The sequence below is a fragment of the Aotus nancymaae genome, unplaced genomic scaffold (genome assembly GCF_030222135.1).
Source record: "Aotus nancymaae isolate 86718 unplaced genomic scaffold, 86718_ANA_hifiasm-v0.15.2.pri h1tg000076l, whole genome shotgun sequence".
Classification (NCBI taxonomy): domain Eukaryota; kingdom Metazoa; phylum Chordata; class Mammalia; order Primates; family Aotidae; genus Aotus; species Aotus nancymaae.
Window position 1 is genome coordinate 585,286 of NW_026988491.1, and position 19,489 is coordinate 604,774.

The 19,489-nt window shown below is 39.8% G+C and overlaps 1 protein-coding gene across 1 annotated transcript in view; it reads left to right on the forward strand.

The window, feature by feature from the left end:
- GRK3 (G protein-coupled receptor kinase 3) overlaps positions 1-19,489 on the forward strand; it is a 163,133-nt gene that overhangs the window by 76,179 nt on the left and 67,465 nt on the right. Inside the window, exon 3 of the mRNA XM_021666189.2 lies at positions 2,582-2,655. Within this exon, the coding sequence (XP_021521864.1) occupies positions 2,582-2,655 (74 nt within the window). The remainder of the gene's footprint in view (positions 1-2,581; positions 2,656-19,489) is intronic.

Consider the following 19,489-nt stretch of genomic DNA (forward strand, 5'->3'; position numbering starts at 1 on the left):
ACCCATTGTTTAGCTCCCACTTCTTAATGAGAACATGCAGTATTTGACTTTCTATTTCTGACTGACTTCACTTAGGATAATGGACTTCAATTCCATCTGTATTGCTGCAGAGGACCATCTTGAACAACTCTATCAAGCCCACTTGGTTTAATTGTCTTTTTATTCTTTTAAATGAAACACTCCACCCTACAAGAACAGAATGCACATTTCTTTTCAAGTGCCATGCAGCACTCACCTAGATAGACCAAAAGTTTCAATGCATTTAAAAACTTTGAAGTTGGCCAGGTGCAGTGGCTTACACCTGTAATCCTAGCACTTTGGGAGGCTGAGGCAGGTGGATCACAAGGTCAGAAGTTAAAGACCAGACTAGCCAATATGGTGAAACCCTGTCTCTACTAAAAAATACAAAAAAAAAAAAAAAAAAAAAAAATTAGTTGGGCATGGTGGCTCATGCCTGTAATCCCAGCTTCTTGGGAGGTTGAGGTAGGAGAATTGCTTGAACTTGTACCTGAGAGATGGAGGTTGCAGTCAGCCGAGATCGCACCACTGCACTCCGGCCTGGGCTACAGAGCGAGACTCCATCTCAAAAAACAAAAACAAAAACAAAAACAAAAACATTGAAGTTATACCAAGCATGTTCTCTGACCACAGCAGAGCTAAACAGGAATCAGTATCTAAAAAAATCCCAAAATATTTTGAAATTAAATTACATCCTTCTGAAAGACTCACGGATCAAAGAAGAAATGACAAGGGGAGTTAGGAATTCCTTTGAAATGAATGAAAACGAAGAGACAGCCATTACTCTTAAACTCAAAATACTAACATACAGACAGATAGAGATGTATATCCTTCCCATTTGCCTGCTACTTGAATTTCCTACTTTCTGCGTTCATTGGGGTCATTGCAGTTTCTCCATGGGATAAGAGTGACTGTGCTTCTGCGGCAGGTGTGCACCTGACCCTGCTAAAGTCTGGCTGTGCCTATTTAACTAGTACTCTTAGTCATTCTACTCTGGTTTGAGTCAACGAACACTTACCATTTTCAAAGGTCATGTTCCAGGAACTGTGGGGGAATTTATGGAGCAGTCACAGACCAGTTCAAGTTACGAGAGCCTTATGCTAATATTAATTAAAATCTCATCACAGCTACTTCCTTTTTGAGTCCCACCTGGGGAATTCTGGTCCACCTCCTCTCTACTTGTTAGACTTCATGAGTCTTCAGTTCCCTTCTGCGACTTCTGTTTTTGCTAACTCTGTGTTTTATTGTTTTGACTTTTTGGAATTTATGATCTTCAAGTATCTCTATCTTCAGTCTGGTATCAGCTTGTTCTATTCAACTTTGTTTATCTAGGCGTGACCATTAGGCCTTAAGCAAGGCACTAGGTTCTCAAATGGAATGAGAGCCTTATAAATTAGGTGATTAATTTGAGTGTGGTAAATATTTTGACAGAATGTTGGAAAGGCTAAGTAAACAAACATTCATTCAATGAACATTTATTTTTTTTATTTTTTTTATTTTTTGAGACGGAGTTTCGCTCTTGTTACCCGGGCTGGAGTGCAATGGCGCGATCTCGGCTCACCGCAACCTCCGCCTCCTGGGTTCAGGCAATTCTCCTGCCTCAGCCTCCTGAGTAGCTGGGATTACAGGCACGCGCCACCATGCCCAGCTAATTTTTTGTATTTTTAGTAGAGACGGGGTTTCACCATGTTGACCAGGATGGTCTCGATCTCTTGACCTCGTGATCCACCCGCCTCGGCCTCCCAAAGTGCTGGGATTACAGGCGTGAGCCACCGCGCCCGGCCTCAATGAACATTTATTGACCACCTACTGTGTACTATGCATTGTGCAATAGAGTCTGTCTCATCAGAGAAGACTTCGGAGCACAGGTGGCTTTTGAATCCAATTCTGGTTATTTTAGGAGTGTTCAAGGTACAGAAAGGGACACGGTATTCTAGGCAAATGGCATTGATTGTTTAAAGGTGAGCCATTTAGTTGTGAAGGAGTGAAGAATGACTTGGGAATGGGTAATCTACTCTGGCACTAGGTATTTGGTAGGGACTTGAAATAATGAGTGAGTGGTAAGAGAAAGGTCTAGAAAGTTTTGGGAAGTTCTGGGGTGTGTGTGTGTGTGTGTGTGTGTGTGCACGTGTGTGTGTTTTTAGGGCTTTTGGTCTTATTTTAGTGGGCATAGTGTTTATTAGCATCTTGGTGATTCTCACCAGTGCTTTCATACTGTCTGTACCTCTTATTCCTTTGGTTATTATTTTGGTCCCTACAGTGGTCAGTGGTTCCAGGTGGTGGTGGTGAACACCAGCCCTGTTGTATCATGCTTTTATAGAAAGAGGGTGGGGGACATGAATAGAGAAGGAACCTTGAAGCAAGGAGCCAGGTATGTGGTACTCTTCTGCCTAGAGTATTTCCTTTTAGGAATTAATTAATTCACTAGCTTCTTGAAATCTTAAAAGAAAAAAAAGTAGGGGAAGAAGAGGTTGAGGTGTAAACACATTGCTTTGAAAACATCCTTGTGGGATAAAATTTCAGTTAATTGCCCACCCTGAAATTTTTTATTTTTTTCCTTTAGGTTTCTTGCTATTTAAAGATTTTTGTTTGAATGAAATTAATGAAGCTGTACCTCAGGTGAAGTTTTATGAAGAGGTAAGAAGTTTTACTGATGCTTTTCTTTCAAAAGCATATTTAAACTGTACTTGGAACATATTAAGACTACTCAATATCTTATAAATATTTAGAAATCATTGAAAGTAATTAGTAGTGCAAAATACAGTATCAAGTTCAGGATGCTAACATGTATAAAAAAACTGAACACACTATAAGAGTTGCATTCTTAAAGGCTTCAGAGTGCTATGGAAGCAACGAGGGACAGTTGGACTAAAGTTCCAGAGATGGGAGGATCATCCAGAGCTGCACTGAGAAGCTCCAGTTATTTTATTTCCTGTGGAAATATGCTAGCTCTGGAGATGTGAGCAGAGGCAGAGGACTGCTACTAGGTTTGAAAGAGATATTAGCCAAGGTTTTCTAGTCATACTGGACTGACAAATTGGAGATTTGGTGGTGGTTGGGGTGGAGGTGTGGTGAGGTGCTCAAATACATGACTGATTTTTCCCATAAGGCATTTGGTGAAGTCTGAGGTTGGAGGGGAGCTGAAGAGAGAGGCCAGAAACTTCTGGGAGGCACATTGAAATCTCCTACAGCCTTATAGTGCTTAGGAAACACAGACCGGCTGGAGGCTGAAAATGGAATGGACAAGAGATGAAAACCCTAGAGGAAGTAGTCTGGTGACATTGAGGATCTACAGCTACTTTTCACTTGGGGTGTCTGTTGATTTCAGGTGTAGCAGGCAGATGAGCATCCAGGCTTGGCTACTTCTGGGAGCCAAAAAGTGCAGAAGAGGTTTCTGGAGCTAGAGTTTAAAAATAAGACTAGAGAAGCACCACGTAGGTGATTAGTTGCCCTCTCAAAACACATGCCAGGTTCTCAAGCTTAATGGGGTGGGAGGCCAAAGAGCAAGCTGAAAACTTGTCATGGGCAGAACTGAATCCAGTGCTAAGGAAACAAAGTCTCTCACTGAACTCCATGGAGGACATGCCTTAGAAACAGGGTTGAGGCAGAAGCAGATGGGGTCCTACAAAAATGACAACCCAACCTAGTGCCATCCTTTATTGGATGATGAGCTCCCTCCTTACCTGCTTACCAAAGTACAAAGGGCCCTTTTCTGTCTTTTTACAGGTAGAAAATAACATTATGTAAGGACTGTATAGTGTTTAGCATACAGTAAGGAATTATGAGACGTGCTAAGAAGGAAGATCATGTGAATCATAAACAAGGCAATAAAAGCAGACCAACAGGTGAATCAGATATTGGAGTTAGCAGACAGTAACTTTAAAATAACTATGAATCATATGTTCAAGAAAATAGAGGAAAAGATGGACACAATAGATGAAGGGATACATAATTTCAGGAAAATTTGAATTTATTATGGAGACTTAAGTAAACACTTTAGAACAGAAAGTACCACGGTTGAAATTAGAACTAATGGTTAAGTTCAATAGCAGATTGGTTAGAGTTCAAGACAAAATTAATAGATAGAAAGGCAAGTCAGTGGATAATCTTAAACTGAAGCACAGAGAAAAGGAATTGAAAAAAGAAACAGAAAAACGAAAGACACATGAGACATTTTTAAAAGGTCTGACACATGTGGGATTGGAGTTTCAGAAAGAGAAGGGAGAGAATAGGGCAAAAGCAAGGTATGAAAAGATAATACATAGAATTTTACAAAATGATGAAAGACAGCAGCTAACAGATTTGAAAGCTTAGGAAACCCTAAGCTGAATGAATACAAATGAAACAGATCTTTGCATGTCAATATAAGACTATGGGAACTATGACAAAGGTTTTAAACTATGAAAATATATTTAAAATAGCCATGGTAAGCAGTGGGGAAGGCATATTACTTTTAAAAGAGCAACAATTTGACTGACTGTGACATTATGAAAAGGATTTTTTAATAAAAAAATGATTTTTTAAAAAAGACACTGAAATGGGCGTCTTTAAAGGAAAGAAAGATAATTGCCGGCCTAGAATTCTACTCCCAGCAAAAATTTGCTTCAAAAATGGGGGACAAGGAGGTGGAGGAGGGAGAAGACCTGTGGCCTGGGCCTCTGCCTGCCACCCCCTCCTGTCACCTGGAGCTGTGGCAGCAGCAACTCAGTGAGTTGCTGCCTGAGGACAGATTTGATAATGGGCTGCATTAAAAGTAAAGAAAGCAAAAGTCCAGCCATTAAATACAGACCTGAAAATACTCCAGAGCCTGTCAGTACAAGTGTGAGCCATTATGGAGCAGAACCCACTGTGGTGTCACCATGCCCATCATCTTCAGCAAAGGAAAAGCAGTTAATTTCAGCAGTCTTTCCATGACACCATTTGGAGGATCCTCAGGGGTAACACCTTTTAGATGTGCATCTTCCTCATTCTCAGTGGTGCCAAGTTCGTATCCTCCTGGTTTAACAGGTGGTGTTACTATATTTGTGGCCTTATATGATTATGAGCTAGAACTACAGAAGACCTTTCATTTAAGAAGGTGAAAGATTTCAAATAATTAACAATACGGAAGGAGACTGATGGGAAGCAAGATCAATCACTAGAGGAAAGAATGGTTATATCCCAAGCAATTATGTAGCACCTGCAGATTCCATTCAGGCAGAAGAATGGTATTTTGGCAAAATGGGGAGAAAAGATGCTGAAAGATTACTTCTGAATCCTGGAAATAAATGAGGTATTTTCTTAGTAATAGATAGTGAAACGGCTGGGCGCGGTGGCTCATGCCTGTAATCCCAGCACTTTGGGAGGCCGAGGTGGGCAGATCACCTGAGGTCAAGAATTCAAGACTAGCCTGGCCAACATGGTGAAACCTTGTCTCTACCAGAAAAAAAAAAAAAAATTAGCTGGATGTGGTGGCATGTGCCTGTAATCCCAGCTACTTGGGAGGCTGAGGCAGCGGAATTGCTTGAACCTGGGAGACGGAGGTTGCAGTGAGCCGAGATGGAGTCACTGCATTCTACCTTGGTAGATAAGAGCAAAAGCTCCGTCTTCAAACAAACAAACAAAACTATCATTATTTACCTGATTTAATCATTAAATTTGAAATTCTGTACTGTGGCCTATATGTTCAAATTCAAACCATTTTAAAATGTGGACAAATGGACTTCATGCAAGTTGGCAATGGTTCTGGTACTAAAAATTGTGGGTTTTTTTTTTCAGTTTACATAACCTGCTTAGTATTGTCTCTCTCTACCAAGAGGGTGTTCCTAAGAAGTGATGTCATTATTTCCTCTTGTCAACAACTTGTGACATGAGATTTTTAAAGGGCTTTATATGAACTATGATATTGTAATTTTTCTAAGCACATTCAAAAAGGTAACAAAATTATGTTTATGTACTAAATCTGATCAGGAAAGTAAGCCAGGAAAAGTTGATTGTATTCATTAGGTTTTAGCTGAATGGAGCAGTTCCTTATGTAATAATAATTGTATAATAGAGATAAAATACTAACTTAATGTATATTCATTTTAAATTGTTCTGTATTTTTAAATTGCCAAGAAAAACAAACAACTTTGTACATGTGAAGATTTCTTCCAAAAGCTTTTCGTCTTCAGTGTCTTAATGTGGAAGTTAACCTTTACCGAGAAAGGAAGTTGGCAAAAACAGCCTTCTAGCACACTTTTAAAAATGAATAATGGTAGCCTAAACTTAATATTTTTTATAAAGTATTATAATATTGTTTTGTGGATCATTGAAATAAAAAATTCTCATGAAAAAAATGAAGCGATATAAAGATATAGTTAGACAAACAGAAACTGAGGGATTTGTCAATAGTGGACGTGCATTACAAGAAATACTAAAGGGAGATACGTTAGTCAGAAGGAAAATGATCCAGATGGAGATGCAGAAAGAAATGGAGAGCATGAAGGGTAAATATGTATGTAAAATATAAATGAATGTTGACTGTCTAAAGCAGTAATGTTATGTTTCTTGAGCTTAAAATATACGTAGAACTAAAATGCATGACAGTAGCACAAAAGGCAGGGGAGGTCAATGAATTTAAAATATTTTAAGGTTCTAGGATTATTGGGGGTTAGTATAAGTAATTTAGTATAAATAATAAATTACATTGGATTGTAATCAGTCAGGGATGTTTATTTTAATTTCTAAGGTAACTTCTGTAAGAATAGTGTGTACAATCACGGGCTGGATGATGTTGTTAGGCCAAGAACAGACCATGTATATGAGAGTGATCCCAGAAGATTAGCATACTGCATTTTTACTGTACCTTTTCTATGTTTGGACACACTTACTGTTGTGTTCAGTTGCCTACAGTGTTCAGTACAGTGCTTGCACAGTTTGAATCCTGGGAGCCATCGGCTACATCGTATGACCCAGGTGTGTAGTAGGTATACCATATAGGTTCTTGTAAGCATGCACTATGATGTTCACACAATTATGAACTGCCTATTGACGCATTTCTTAGAACATATGCTTGTCATTAAGCTACACATGACTGTATATCTAACAAGTTAAAAGAGGGAAAAAGTAAATAAAACCACATTTACTAATCAACAGATAGGCAAAAAAAAAAAAAAAAAAAAGGAATATAAGTAGGACATAAAATGGGTGGGTCAAATTGCAAACAAAGAGTAAATAGCTACAAATCTCTTTAAGTAATTACATTTCATGTAAAGGATTAAATACTCCAAGTAAAAGATTAGGTTTTCCAGACTGGATAAAGAACTAATCCTCGCCCCCCTCCCCCCAGCATATACTCCTTACAAGAGATATAGTTTAAACAGATGGATGGAAGAGGTGATACAGTACAAACACTAACCAAAGCAAAGCTGGCATAACTGCACTAATATCAGGCAAACTATACAGTAATGCTACTTTGAAATAAAGATCTGTTTCTTAATGATAATGGTGTCAGTCAAACAAAAAGATATCACAAACTTAAATCTGTATATAACAACATCACTTCAAAGTATATAAAGCAAAAATTAGCAGATATAAAATGACACATTTATAATCCTATTGGGAAATAGTAACACATACCCTTCGAGAGCTTATAGAACAGGCAGACAAAAATTTAGTAAGGATATAGAATATCTTAATAAAATGATGAGTAAATTTGACCTAATTGCCATATATAAAATGCTGCACCTAGCAAAAATGGAGTTCATACTCTTTTTTTTGAGATGGATTCTTGCTGTGTTGCCCAGGCTGGAGTGCGGTGGTGCAGTCTCGGCTCACTGCAAACTCTGCCTCTCAGGTTCAAGTGATTCTCCTGCCTCAGCCTCCCAAGTAGCTGGGATTACAGGTGCCTACCACCATACCTGGCTAATTTTTTATTTTTAGTAGGGATGGGCTTTCACCATGTTGGCCAGGCTGGTCTTGAATTCCTGACCTCGTGATACACCTGCCTCAGCTTCCGAAAGTGCTGGGATTACAGGCATGAGCCACCATGCCTGGCCCACAGTCTTTAAAGTGCACATGGAGCATCAAAATAGATCATGTGATGAGTCCTAAAGAGATCTTTTACAAATTTCATAGAGTATGATCTCTGACAACAATAGAATTAAGCTCAAATTTAATAACAGAGTTAAACTCAGGAATCCTTAACTGCCTGAAAATCAGTATACTTCTAAACAATTTATAAGTCAAAGAGGAAAGGAAAATAGAAATTAGAAACTATTTTGAATGAAAATATATTTAAGAAATTATATATGCCATTATTATTAGTGTGATGTGTCTTTATCCTAAAACATTTTTAATAGTCAAAAGAAAGCATAGCATGTCTGGGGCTGATATTAGTGTGTTTGTAAAAATTTGAAAGTTTCAGGAATGTTCTTTCTTGTTTATATCTGAAAATACACATAAAAATATACATTCACATGAAAACTTTAAAAATTATGTTAATGTATTAGGAAGAAAGGTCAGATTATGATGTATGTTTACCATAATGTAAAAAAAAAAGTAAACTAAATCCAAAAGGATTTTACTTGGTATAAAGTAACCTTATTATGTCAGTCTGAATCATAATCAGGCATTTTATCTGGATATGTAGCACAGCTTGATCTGTCAAAAAAAATTTCTTTCTTGTGTTTCTAAAAACTTAAGCTCTCCAATTTCAGCATTTACTAAGTCACCTTGTCAAATACAGAGAAATCTCCCTTAGCAGATAATTTTTGCTCGGTTGAAACAGATGGGCAATCTACTTGTGGTTATTTCCTAAGCACTTATTGCAGATACAGCGGTGATTGCTGCTGATGCGTTTTCCATCTGAACTTGAAGCATTGGCGTTTCTCTTAGCTGGCGTCCTCCCCAGCAATTCTCACCTCTCTTCTGGCTTGACACATGGTGGGTCTGGCTCATCAGACGATCCCCTTGGAGGATGCTGTCAATCTCCTCAGCAACCTGCTCTGTATTCTTTCACTGAGTATATCCTCCACTCTTGGGGCTCAAGTGCAGTTCTCTAAATCAGTTCAGCCTTTACACATTGAAGTTATCAGTAATTCTTCTCTGACCCCTAATTTTTGTCAGTTTAGTCATTTTTCTTTAATTGCTGCTTGTTGGCTGTGACCCCAATCCCTAGAAAACTGTTGTCGGGTATCTTGAAAGGTACATTTTGTGCATTGTATTTCCACTTTCCTGTGTCTCCAAACAGTTACCCATTTTTACCCATGTTAAAGTTCTAACTGCGTATCCTGCCATTCAAAGTATCTTTACATTACCTAGTACCTACCTCTCCCTGTTTATTTTTCACTAACTTCTTACATAGAATGTCTACATTGGCCAAACCTGACTAACCGGCATTCCCCAAACCCAAGACCATTCTTTTTGTTACTTTCCCTAGCCTAGAATGGTGTCCTTTCCCTAGCCTAGAATGGTGCTGCTTTGCTTGTAGAGAGCCTAGCTTTCTGTAAGGTCTAGCTCAATATGGAAAATGTCTCCGTTTTCTAGCAGGTCTGTTTGTGCAGCTGTTTCCATCTTCTGTGATGGCTGCCTTTTCTGATTCTTACGTTGTTGTCTGATGCTCATGTCACGTCTACCATGTGCCTGCTGCTTGTGTATGTGTGTGGTCAGCATTTTCATCTCGACCATTATTTGGCTCATCAGCAGAAGACCTAGCTAAGGATCTAGTGCAACGGCAGCTCTCATTTGCTGTGGAATGTGGGGCAAGTCATTCAGCAAACCCTGAAATATCTACCTTTATGTCAGACCCTGAGCTTACAGATGCAAAGATACACCATCCCTGTACTTGAAGCTGTCATAGTATGAGGACTTCATATCTGAGCTTCAGTTGCCTCATCTATAAAGCGAGGCTAGTAATCATCTCCTGCTTACTTCACAGGGTAGCTGTGAGGTTCAAATAGGATACTACTTGAACCATCGTTTTCTAACCCGTAGTGTCTATAACATGCCGTTTAGTTATGTGTAACATAGTAGCTGAGAGTTCTAGTGCTGAACTCAGACTGGCTGGATTTGAACTCTGCTACTTACTAGTTGTGTGAACTTGGGCAAACTTCTTTCGAGACGTAAGGTTTCCTCAGCTAAGAATTGGAATGATGATAGTACTTGTCTCGCAGGGTTGTTGTGTGTCTACATAACACACATAGAGCAGTGATGCCCCACAGTTACTGCTCCATATATTGATTTATATACTTCTCATTCCAGTTAGATTTTGAGGCAGCTTATAAAATGTACATTATACCTAGATTTAAAAATAAATAATGGAAAAGAGAAAATAAATATTATTCCAAGGTAAAGTTACTATTAGATTTTTTTCACTACTTCAACCAATAGTTATTTAGTATTTTTAAAATTTTGAGACAGGGTCTTGCTCTGTCACCCAGGCTGGAGTACAGTGGTGCAATCATGGCTCCCTCCAGTCTTGAACCCCTGGGCTCAAGCAATCCTCCTGTCTCAGCCTCCTGAGTAGCTGGGGCAACAGGTGTGTACCACACACCCAGATACTTTTTTTTCTATTTTAAAAATTTCTGTAATGAGGTCTCACTCAGTTGCCCAGGCTGGTCTTGAACTTCTGGCCTTAGGCGATCCTCCCACCACAGCCTCCCAAACTGCTGAGCTTACAGGCATGAGCTATGTTAAACACCAACGTTATGCCAGACATTGTTCAGAAGAACAGTTACAAAGAACTTACCTCTTTGAGCGTGAATTCTGGCTGAGAGAAACAGACAATAAACAAATAATAAACAGGAAGTGTACCCGGAAGTCAAAACTGTTATGTAGTGATTCAAGATCTACCCAAAACTCAGCATGTTGTATTGTGACTTGGTGACTACTTTAGATTGATGGATCAAAGACTGTCAGAGGAGATGACATCTAAACCCAGGTTTGAATGTTAAAGAGGCTGGTCTTTTGAAGATGGAAGCTGGGTGAGGGGGAGAGCATTTTAGGCTAAAGTCGTGGACAGGACAGAGCCCCTAACGTGGTAGGAAATAACTTGGCATATTTGGGGAACTGAAAGAGGACTAGCGTGGTCTGGTTGTACGGTATGAAGAGAGGGGCAGGTAGTGTCAGAAAAGATCAGGTTGAAGAGAGAGGCAGAGTTTTGGGGGCCAGAGGAACAAATTTACATTTTATTCTAAAGCCCATGGAAAAATTAAAACAGAGGAGTATTAGATACAGTGTTTTATAAGTATCGGTTAGGTCAAGGTAGTTGATACGATAGCTTCTACATCTCTTTTGATTTTATATCTAGTTGTTCTGTCAGTTGGTGAGAAAAGGGTGTTAAAATCTTCCACTCTGATTGTAGAATGTCTGTTTCTTCTTTTGTTTTGTCCATTTTCTCCATATTTTTTGAAGCTCTGTGATTGAGTACATAAATATTTTTAATTGTTGTGTCTTTCCATATGAAATGTCTCTATCTCTGGTAATATTCTTTGTCTGGAAATGGATTTCACTGAGTAATAATATAGATGTAGACACTTCAGTCTTCTTATGCTTACTGTTTCCATGATGTATCTTTTCCCATCATTCCACTGTCAACTTGTTTATAAAGATCAAGTGTGTTTCTTTTAGACAGATATAAAAGTGTCTTGATTATTTTTTCCCTCATTTGAAAGCTTCTACTTTTTACTGAAGTAATTTTAGAGATTGTATTTATCCTTTGTGGGATTTGCTGTGTTTCTTGAATCTGTAAATTTGTATATATTTTTTACCAAATCTGGGAAGATTAGGGGCCATTAATCTTAAAGGATTATTTTTCTGCCTCAATCTTTCTTTCCTCTCCTTTTAAGACTGATTAAATATATGTTCGATCTTTGGATACTATGTATCCTGTGTATCCTGGATGCCCCGTCTGAGTTTTCTGCCAGTATTTTTTCTTCTTTTCTTTAGATTGGATACTTCCTATGGATTGTCTTCACATTTACTGGCGTTTTCTTCTGGCATCTCTAATCTGCTGTTATGTCTATCCATTGAATGTTTTATTTCAGATACTCTTATTTTTTTTACTTCTGACATTTTTATCTGGTTCTTCTCATAGTTATCTCCTGCTGCTATTTCCTTTCTTTTTATTCATTACATGAATATTTTCTGATGACATGCTTTCTGTTATATCCAGTTATAATAGCTGCTTTAAAATCTTTGTCCGATAATTCTAACATCTGAGTTAACTTGGATTGGTTTTCATTTATTGATGGTGTGTCCTCTTGCATATGGGTCACATTTTCTGTTTCTTCGTCTGTAGAATAATTTTAGATTGTATCTTGAACCTGCGATTGATATATTGTGGATATTCTAAACTCTGTTATTCTCCTCCAAGGGATACTGATTTTTTCATTTCTTCGTTGAAGAATACAGTTAACTTGGCTTACTCAAACTCTAAGCCCTATCTTCTCCGCAGTGGTAGCAGATGAATCTTGTTCAGTTCTTTAAGGCTTAGCTAGGCTGCTTAGGGTCTCCCATGCTCATGTGTCATTATGGGGTCCACCAGGAATTTTGATAGAATTTATACATAGAATTTTGGAGCTTTCCTCCTGTGGCTCTGTATTTTCAGAATGATCCTTTCTTACAGTTCCTGTTTAATGGCCTTTTCCATTCTCTGTGTACCTCTGGTCACTCTACAGTGCTTATTGTTTATGTGTGTCCAGAATTTTTAGTTGTTATCTCAGGAGGATTATTCTGTTAGGAGTTAGTTGGTTCTTACCAGAGGCAGAGCCTGAGTTTGTGTTATATTTTGAATATAAAGCAGACGTGATTTGCTGATGAATTGGATGTAGGAAGTGGTGGTGGCAGGGGCATGGCAAAAGAATGGAATCATTTTTTGATTCATTTTTTGGCTTAAGCAACTGGGAGGATGATTTTACTCATTTTTGTGATAAAGAAAGTTGGGAGAGGAGACTGTTTGGCTGGGGTACAGAGGATGTGGAAGTTAAGGGTTTCATTTAGATGTGTTAAATTTGAGATGCTTTCTAGATATTCATCTGGAAATGTCAAATAGATAGTTGGATATTTAGCATCTGGAGCTCAGGAGTCCTAGAGATCCAGACTTAGTCATCAGAATATAATATTTGAAACTGTGGGGCTAAGTAGCTTCACCTAGGGAGAAGTTAGCTGGTGAAGAAGAGCTGCCCCCAGCACCATGGTCTGAGTCGGTTCAGTATTTGGAAGTCAAGCGGAAGAGAGGAACTACCAAAGGAGACCAAGAAAGAGAAGCCTGAAAAGGACAGTTTACAGAGGTCAGAGAAGAAAGTTTCAAAGAAGGCTTCAGTGGACAACTGAGTTGAATGCTGCTGAGAAGTCAAGATGGTGAAGGACAAAAGAGAGAGCCTTGGATTGGGCCCGGCAGAAACCGTTGGTGACTTCACTAGACCATCTCACTGGAATGGTGGTGAAATAAAGGGTGGGCGAGGAAGTGGAGACCATGTTACCTGTGGACCAAAAGTGCTTGGTCTTAGGGCTCTCAGGGCTCAGTAGTTCAGGCCAGATGTTCAGCTGGGAGCTGTGTAACCACCAAAGCAGAAAGGGACTACAGGTCTGTAAATGTTTATTATTGATGATAGTGTTTCTATTCTGCCGTAGGAAAGACTTTTCACCTTGAACCTAGACCTTTCCCTGTCCAGGTTACCTGGACAACCAAACTTCCAGGATCAGAGATGACATTTGCTACGCATATGCTGCAATAGGACATCTGTTTAGAGCTATTGGTAGTCGACTGCATGTTTTTTTTCTTTTTTGTTTTGTTTTGTTTTGACAGAGTCCAGCTCTGTTGCCCAGGATGGAGTATAGTGGCGCAATTTCAGCTCACCACAACCTCTACCTCCTGGGTTCAAGTGATTCTCCTGCTTCTGCCTCCCGAATAGCTGGGATTATAGGCACACACTACCATGCCCAGCTAAATTTTGTATTTTTGGTAGAGATGGGTTTTCAGCATGTTGGGCCAGGGTGGTCTCGATCTCCTCCACCTCAGCCTCCCAAAGTGCTGAGATTACAGGTGTGAATCACCATGCCCAGCAACTGCATGTTCTTTTATCAGTGGTCTTACTGATTATAGAAAGAATGCCAAATTACAGCCATAGATGCTTTAGGCTCTTACTTTGCCTACCAAGAGTTACTTTTTCTGTTGTTCAAGTTGGAGCTTAGAAGGCACAAGGCTCTTAGTAAAGATAGTGTTGTCTTTCAGAGCATCATTTACCCAGAAATGGTAGGATTTGACTCTTCATGGGAAGGAACTTCCGTTGAATGAGCCTTTGTTTAACCAGGTGTCAGTTTGCTTTGTAGGTTTCTTGGAACATAGACTTAAATTTCATTATACTTGTTTTCAAAGATCATTAATTCCATGAAGACTTATTATCCCTTGAGGCTGTTATTATGTAGAGGCAGAAACTTGCCTTTGGTTTAGTAATAGTCTACCATTGTATCCTACGCCATTCTGGCATTAACCTTTGGATCTGCCTAAAGCAAAATACAACAAAAGGAATCAACCAAGCCAAAACTCTTTATTTTCGGACTCTGCTTTGGATTTTGGTATCTGGCTTCTGTTACCTTGCAGCTACTATATTCATATCTAGTATGGCATTTGAACATGTTAGACTTGTCCTCCTGAGTTGACTTAGGATGGTTAAGCCCTGGTCCTTTGGCTATGTTGTCATTACTGGACTGATTCTTCATTAAGATGGTCTTTTGGATAGAATATCAGCCTTCCCCAGTCTGCCTGCTTTTATGTCAGATTTTATTGTCTTTTTCAAGAAGACTCCATTCTAAGCCCTGGCAGGAACAGAAGTGTGAATTTCAGCCATCACAGTGTAACACTGATGATCTTTCAGAACAATTAAGACATTCGTGGTAGTTTCTCAGTGTGTGAACCAGCTAGCCCTCCTGTGACTCACATGAGACCTCAGTGTTTCACCTACCCTCTTCCATGACCTGCATGACTGTGCCTTTATCTTTATTAGGAATCTGATAAATAGGATTTGCTGGTTTTAATTTCAAAACTTTGGAAGCCATACTATAAAGTAAAAGACAACCTTTATTTCTATTTATTCTGTGCTGTCTCCCATAGGTGTAATTAGTGCCAACTTTTATCATATCAAAATAAAGAGTGCTCACTCAGGTCAGTACAGTAAATGGTAACTGTTAGAAACCTTCTTTTCTGGGAGATGATCCAAGATGGCTGAATAGGAACAGCTCTAGAGTGCAGTTCCCAGCGAGAACGCAGAGGGTGAGTGATCACCACATTTCCAAACAAATTTTTACTGCCCACAAATCAGGAGATTCCCGGGCAGAAAAGTGCCATGAGTCTCCAGCATGGCTGTTTGAGCCGGCACAGTGGGTCTCTGCACAAAAACTCACACAAATCTGGGCGCTGTTTCAACTGGCGCCTGGAACACCTGGGAGACAGAACTACCCATGCACCTGAAAAAAAGGGGCTGAAACAGGTGATCTGGCTTGGCGGGTCCCACCCCCACAAAGATGAGCCATCTGAAATGCTTCTGGATTGAGAGTTTCACAGCAATCAGAAACACTCTGAATTGAGAGCAAGCACAGCTGGACCCGGGACAGTCCAGCTCTGTTGGGGGAAGGGCATCTGCCATTACCGAGGCAGTCCACCACTACGGAGGCAGTCTGCTATTACTGAGGCAGTCCACCATTACCGAGGTAGTCTGCCATTACCGAGGCAATCCGCCATTACAGAGACAGTCCGCCATACTGAGGCAGACCACCATTACTGAAGCAGACTGCCATTACTGAGGCAGTTCTGTATATACCTCTATAAACAAAACCGCAAGGAAGTTCACACAGCAGCTGGGCAGAGCCCACGGCAGCTCAGCAACTCCTCTGCTGGCAGACTGTGACTAGGCTACCTCCTCGCTGGGCAGGGCATCTCTGAAAAAAGGCAGCAGCACATCAGGAACATATAAATAAAGCCCCACCTTCCCAGGACAGAGCACCTGGGATAAAAGGTGGTTGTGAGTTCCGCTGCAGAAGACTTAAACATACCTGCGCAGCAACTCTGAACAGAACAATGGAGCTCACAGCTGAGCACTTGAGCTCCTATGAGGGACAGACTGTCTCCTCAAGCAGCTCCCCAAACCCTGTTTATCCAAAGAGACACTTCATAAAGGAGAGCTCAGGCTGACATTGGGTGAGTATCCTTCTGGAACAAAGATAACAGAAGAAGAAACTGGTAGCAACCCTTACTGTTTTGCAGCCGCTGCAGGTGATCCCCAGGCAAACAGGGTCTGGAGTGGATCTCCAGCAGTCCTACAACAGAGGGGCCTGACTGTTAGAAGGAAAACTAATAAACAAAGAAATAACTTCATCATCAACAAAAAGGATGTACACTCAGAGACCCCATCTGAAAGTCACCAACTACAAAGACCACAGGTAGATAAATCCACAAAGATGGGAAGAAACCAGTGCAAAAGGGATGAAAACACCCAAAACCAGAACGCCTCTCCTCCTCCAAGGGATCACAACTCCTCACCAGCAAGGGAACAAGGCTGGATGGAGAATGAGTCTAATGAATTGACAGAAACAGGTTTCAGAAGGTGGGTAATAACAAACTTCTCTGAGCTAAAAGAACATGTTTTAACCCAATGCAAAGAAACTAAGAACCTAGAAAAAAGTTTGACAAAATGCTAACGAGAATAAACAGCTTACAGAAGAATATAAATGAATTGATGGAGCTGAAAAACGCAACACGAGAACTTCACAAAGCATACACAAGTTTCAATAGCCGAATCAACCAAGCAGAAGAAAGGATATGAGAGATTGAAGATCACCTCAATGAAATAAAAGGAGAAGGCAAGATTAGAGAACGAAGAGTAAAAAGAAATGAACAAAGCCTCCAAGAAATATGGGATTATGTGAAAAGACCTAATCAACGTTTAATAGGTGTACCTGAATGTGACAGAGAGAATGAATCTAAGCTGGAAAACATTCTTCAGGATATTATCCAGGAGAACTTCCCCAACCTAGCAAGGCAGGCCAATATTCAAGTCCAGGAAATACAGAGAACACCACAAAGATATTCCTCAAGAAGAGCAACCTCAAGGCACATAATCGTCGGATTCACCAGGGTTGAAATGAAGGAAAAAATGCTAAGGGCAGCGAGAGAGAAAGGTCGGGTTACCCACAAAGGGAAGCCCATCAGACTCACAGCAGATCTCTCTTGGCAGAAATCCTACAAGCCAGAAGAGAGTGGGGGCCAATATTCAACATCCTTAAAGAAAAGAACTTTCAACCCAGAATTTCATATCCAGCCAAACTAAGCTTCATAAGCGAAGGAGAAATAAAATCCTTTACAAACAAGCAGTTGCTCAGAGATTTCATCACCACCAGGCCTGCCTTACAAGAGCTCCTGAAAGAAGCACTAAACATAGAAAGGATCAACCAGTACCAGCCACTCCAAAAACATACCAAATGGTAAAGACCATTGACACAATGAAGAAAATGCATCAACTAATGGGCAAACGTCCAGCTGGCATCAAAATGGCAGAATCAAATTCAGACATAACAATATTAACCCTAAATGTAAATGGGCTAATGCCCCAATCAAAAGACACAGACTGGCAAATTGGATAAAAAGCCAAAACCTATCAGTGTGCTGTATCCAGGAAACCTATCTCACATGCAAGGATACACATAGGCTCAAAATAAAAGGATGGAGGAAGATTTACCAAGCAAATGGAGAGAGAGAAAAAAAAAAAAAAAGCAGGAGTTGCAATCCTAGTCTCTGAAAAAATAGGCTTTAAACCAACAAAGATCAAAAGAGACAAAGAAGGGCATTACATAATGGTAAAAGGATCAATGCAACAAGAAGAGCTAACAATCCTAAATATATATACACACCCAATACAGGAGCACCTAGATACATAAAGCAAGTTCTTAATGACCTACAAAGAGACTTAGACTCCCACACAATAATAGTGGGAGACTTTAACACTCCACTGTCAATATTAGACAGATCAACGAGACAGAAAATTAACAAAGGTATCCAGGACTTGAACTCACATCTGGACCAAGCAAATCTAATAGACATTTACAGAACTCTCCACCCCAAATCCATAGAATATACATTCTTCTTAGCACCACATCACACCTACTCTAAAATTGACCACATAATTGGAAGTAAATCACTCCTCAGCAAATGCAAAAGAATGGAAATCATAACAGTCTCTCAGACCACAGTGCAATCAAATTAGAACTTAGGATTCAGAAACTAACTCAGAACTGCACAACTTCGTGGAAACTGAACAACTGACTCTTGAATGTTGACTGGATAAACAATGAAATGAAGGCAGAAATAAAGATGTTCTTTGAAACCAATGAGAATGAAGACACAACATACTGGAATCTCTGGGACACATTTAAAGCAGTGTCTAGAGGAAAATTTATAGCAGTAAATGCCCACATGAGAAGCAAGGAATAGGCAGAGGCATAGGCAAGGACTTCATGACTAAAACACCAAAAGCAATGGCAACAAAAGCCAAAATAGGCAAATGGGATCTAATTAAACTCCAGAGCTTCTGTACAGCAAAAGAAACAATCATTAGAGTGAACCGGCAACCAACAGAATGGGAAAAAATTTTTGCAATCTACCCATTAGACAAAGGGCTAATATCCAGAATCTACAAAGAACTAAAACAGATTTACAAGAGAAAAACAAACAAACCCATTGAAAAGTGGGCAAACGATATGAACAGACACTTTTCAAAAGAAGACATACGTGAGGCCAACAAATATATGAAAAAATGCTCATCATCACTGGTCATTAGAGAAATGCAAATCAAAACCACATTGAGATACCATCTCACACCAGTTAGAATGGTGATCATTAAAAAATCTGGAGACAACAGATGCTGGAGAGGATGTGGAGAAATAGGAACACTTTTATACTGTTGGTGGGAGTATAAATTAGTTCAACCATTGTGGAAGACAGTGTGGCGATTCCTCAAGGGCTTAGACATAGAAATTCCATTGACCCAGCAATCCCATTACTGGGTATATACCCAAAGGATTATAAATCATTCTTTTATAAAGACACATGCACATGTATGTTCATTGCAGCACTGTTTACAATAGCAAAGATCTGGAACCAACCCAAATGCCCATCGATGATAGACTGGACAGGGAAAATGTGGCACATATACACCATGGAATATTATGCAGCCATAAAAAAGGATGAGTTCGTGTCCTTTGTAGGGACATGTATGAACCTGGAAACCATCATTCTCAGCAAACTGACACAAGAACAGAAAATCAAACACCGCATGTTCTCACTCATAGGCAGGTGTACAGTGACAACACATGGACATAGGGAGGGGAGCATTACACACTGGGGTCTGTGGGGAGGGGACTAGGGGAGGGACAGCGGTGGGTAGGGAGTTGGGGAGGGACAACATGGGGAGAAATTCCAGATATAGGTGATGGGGATGGAGGCAGCAAACCACATTGC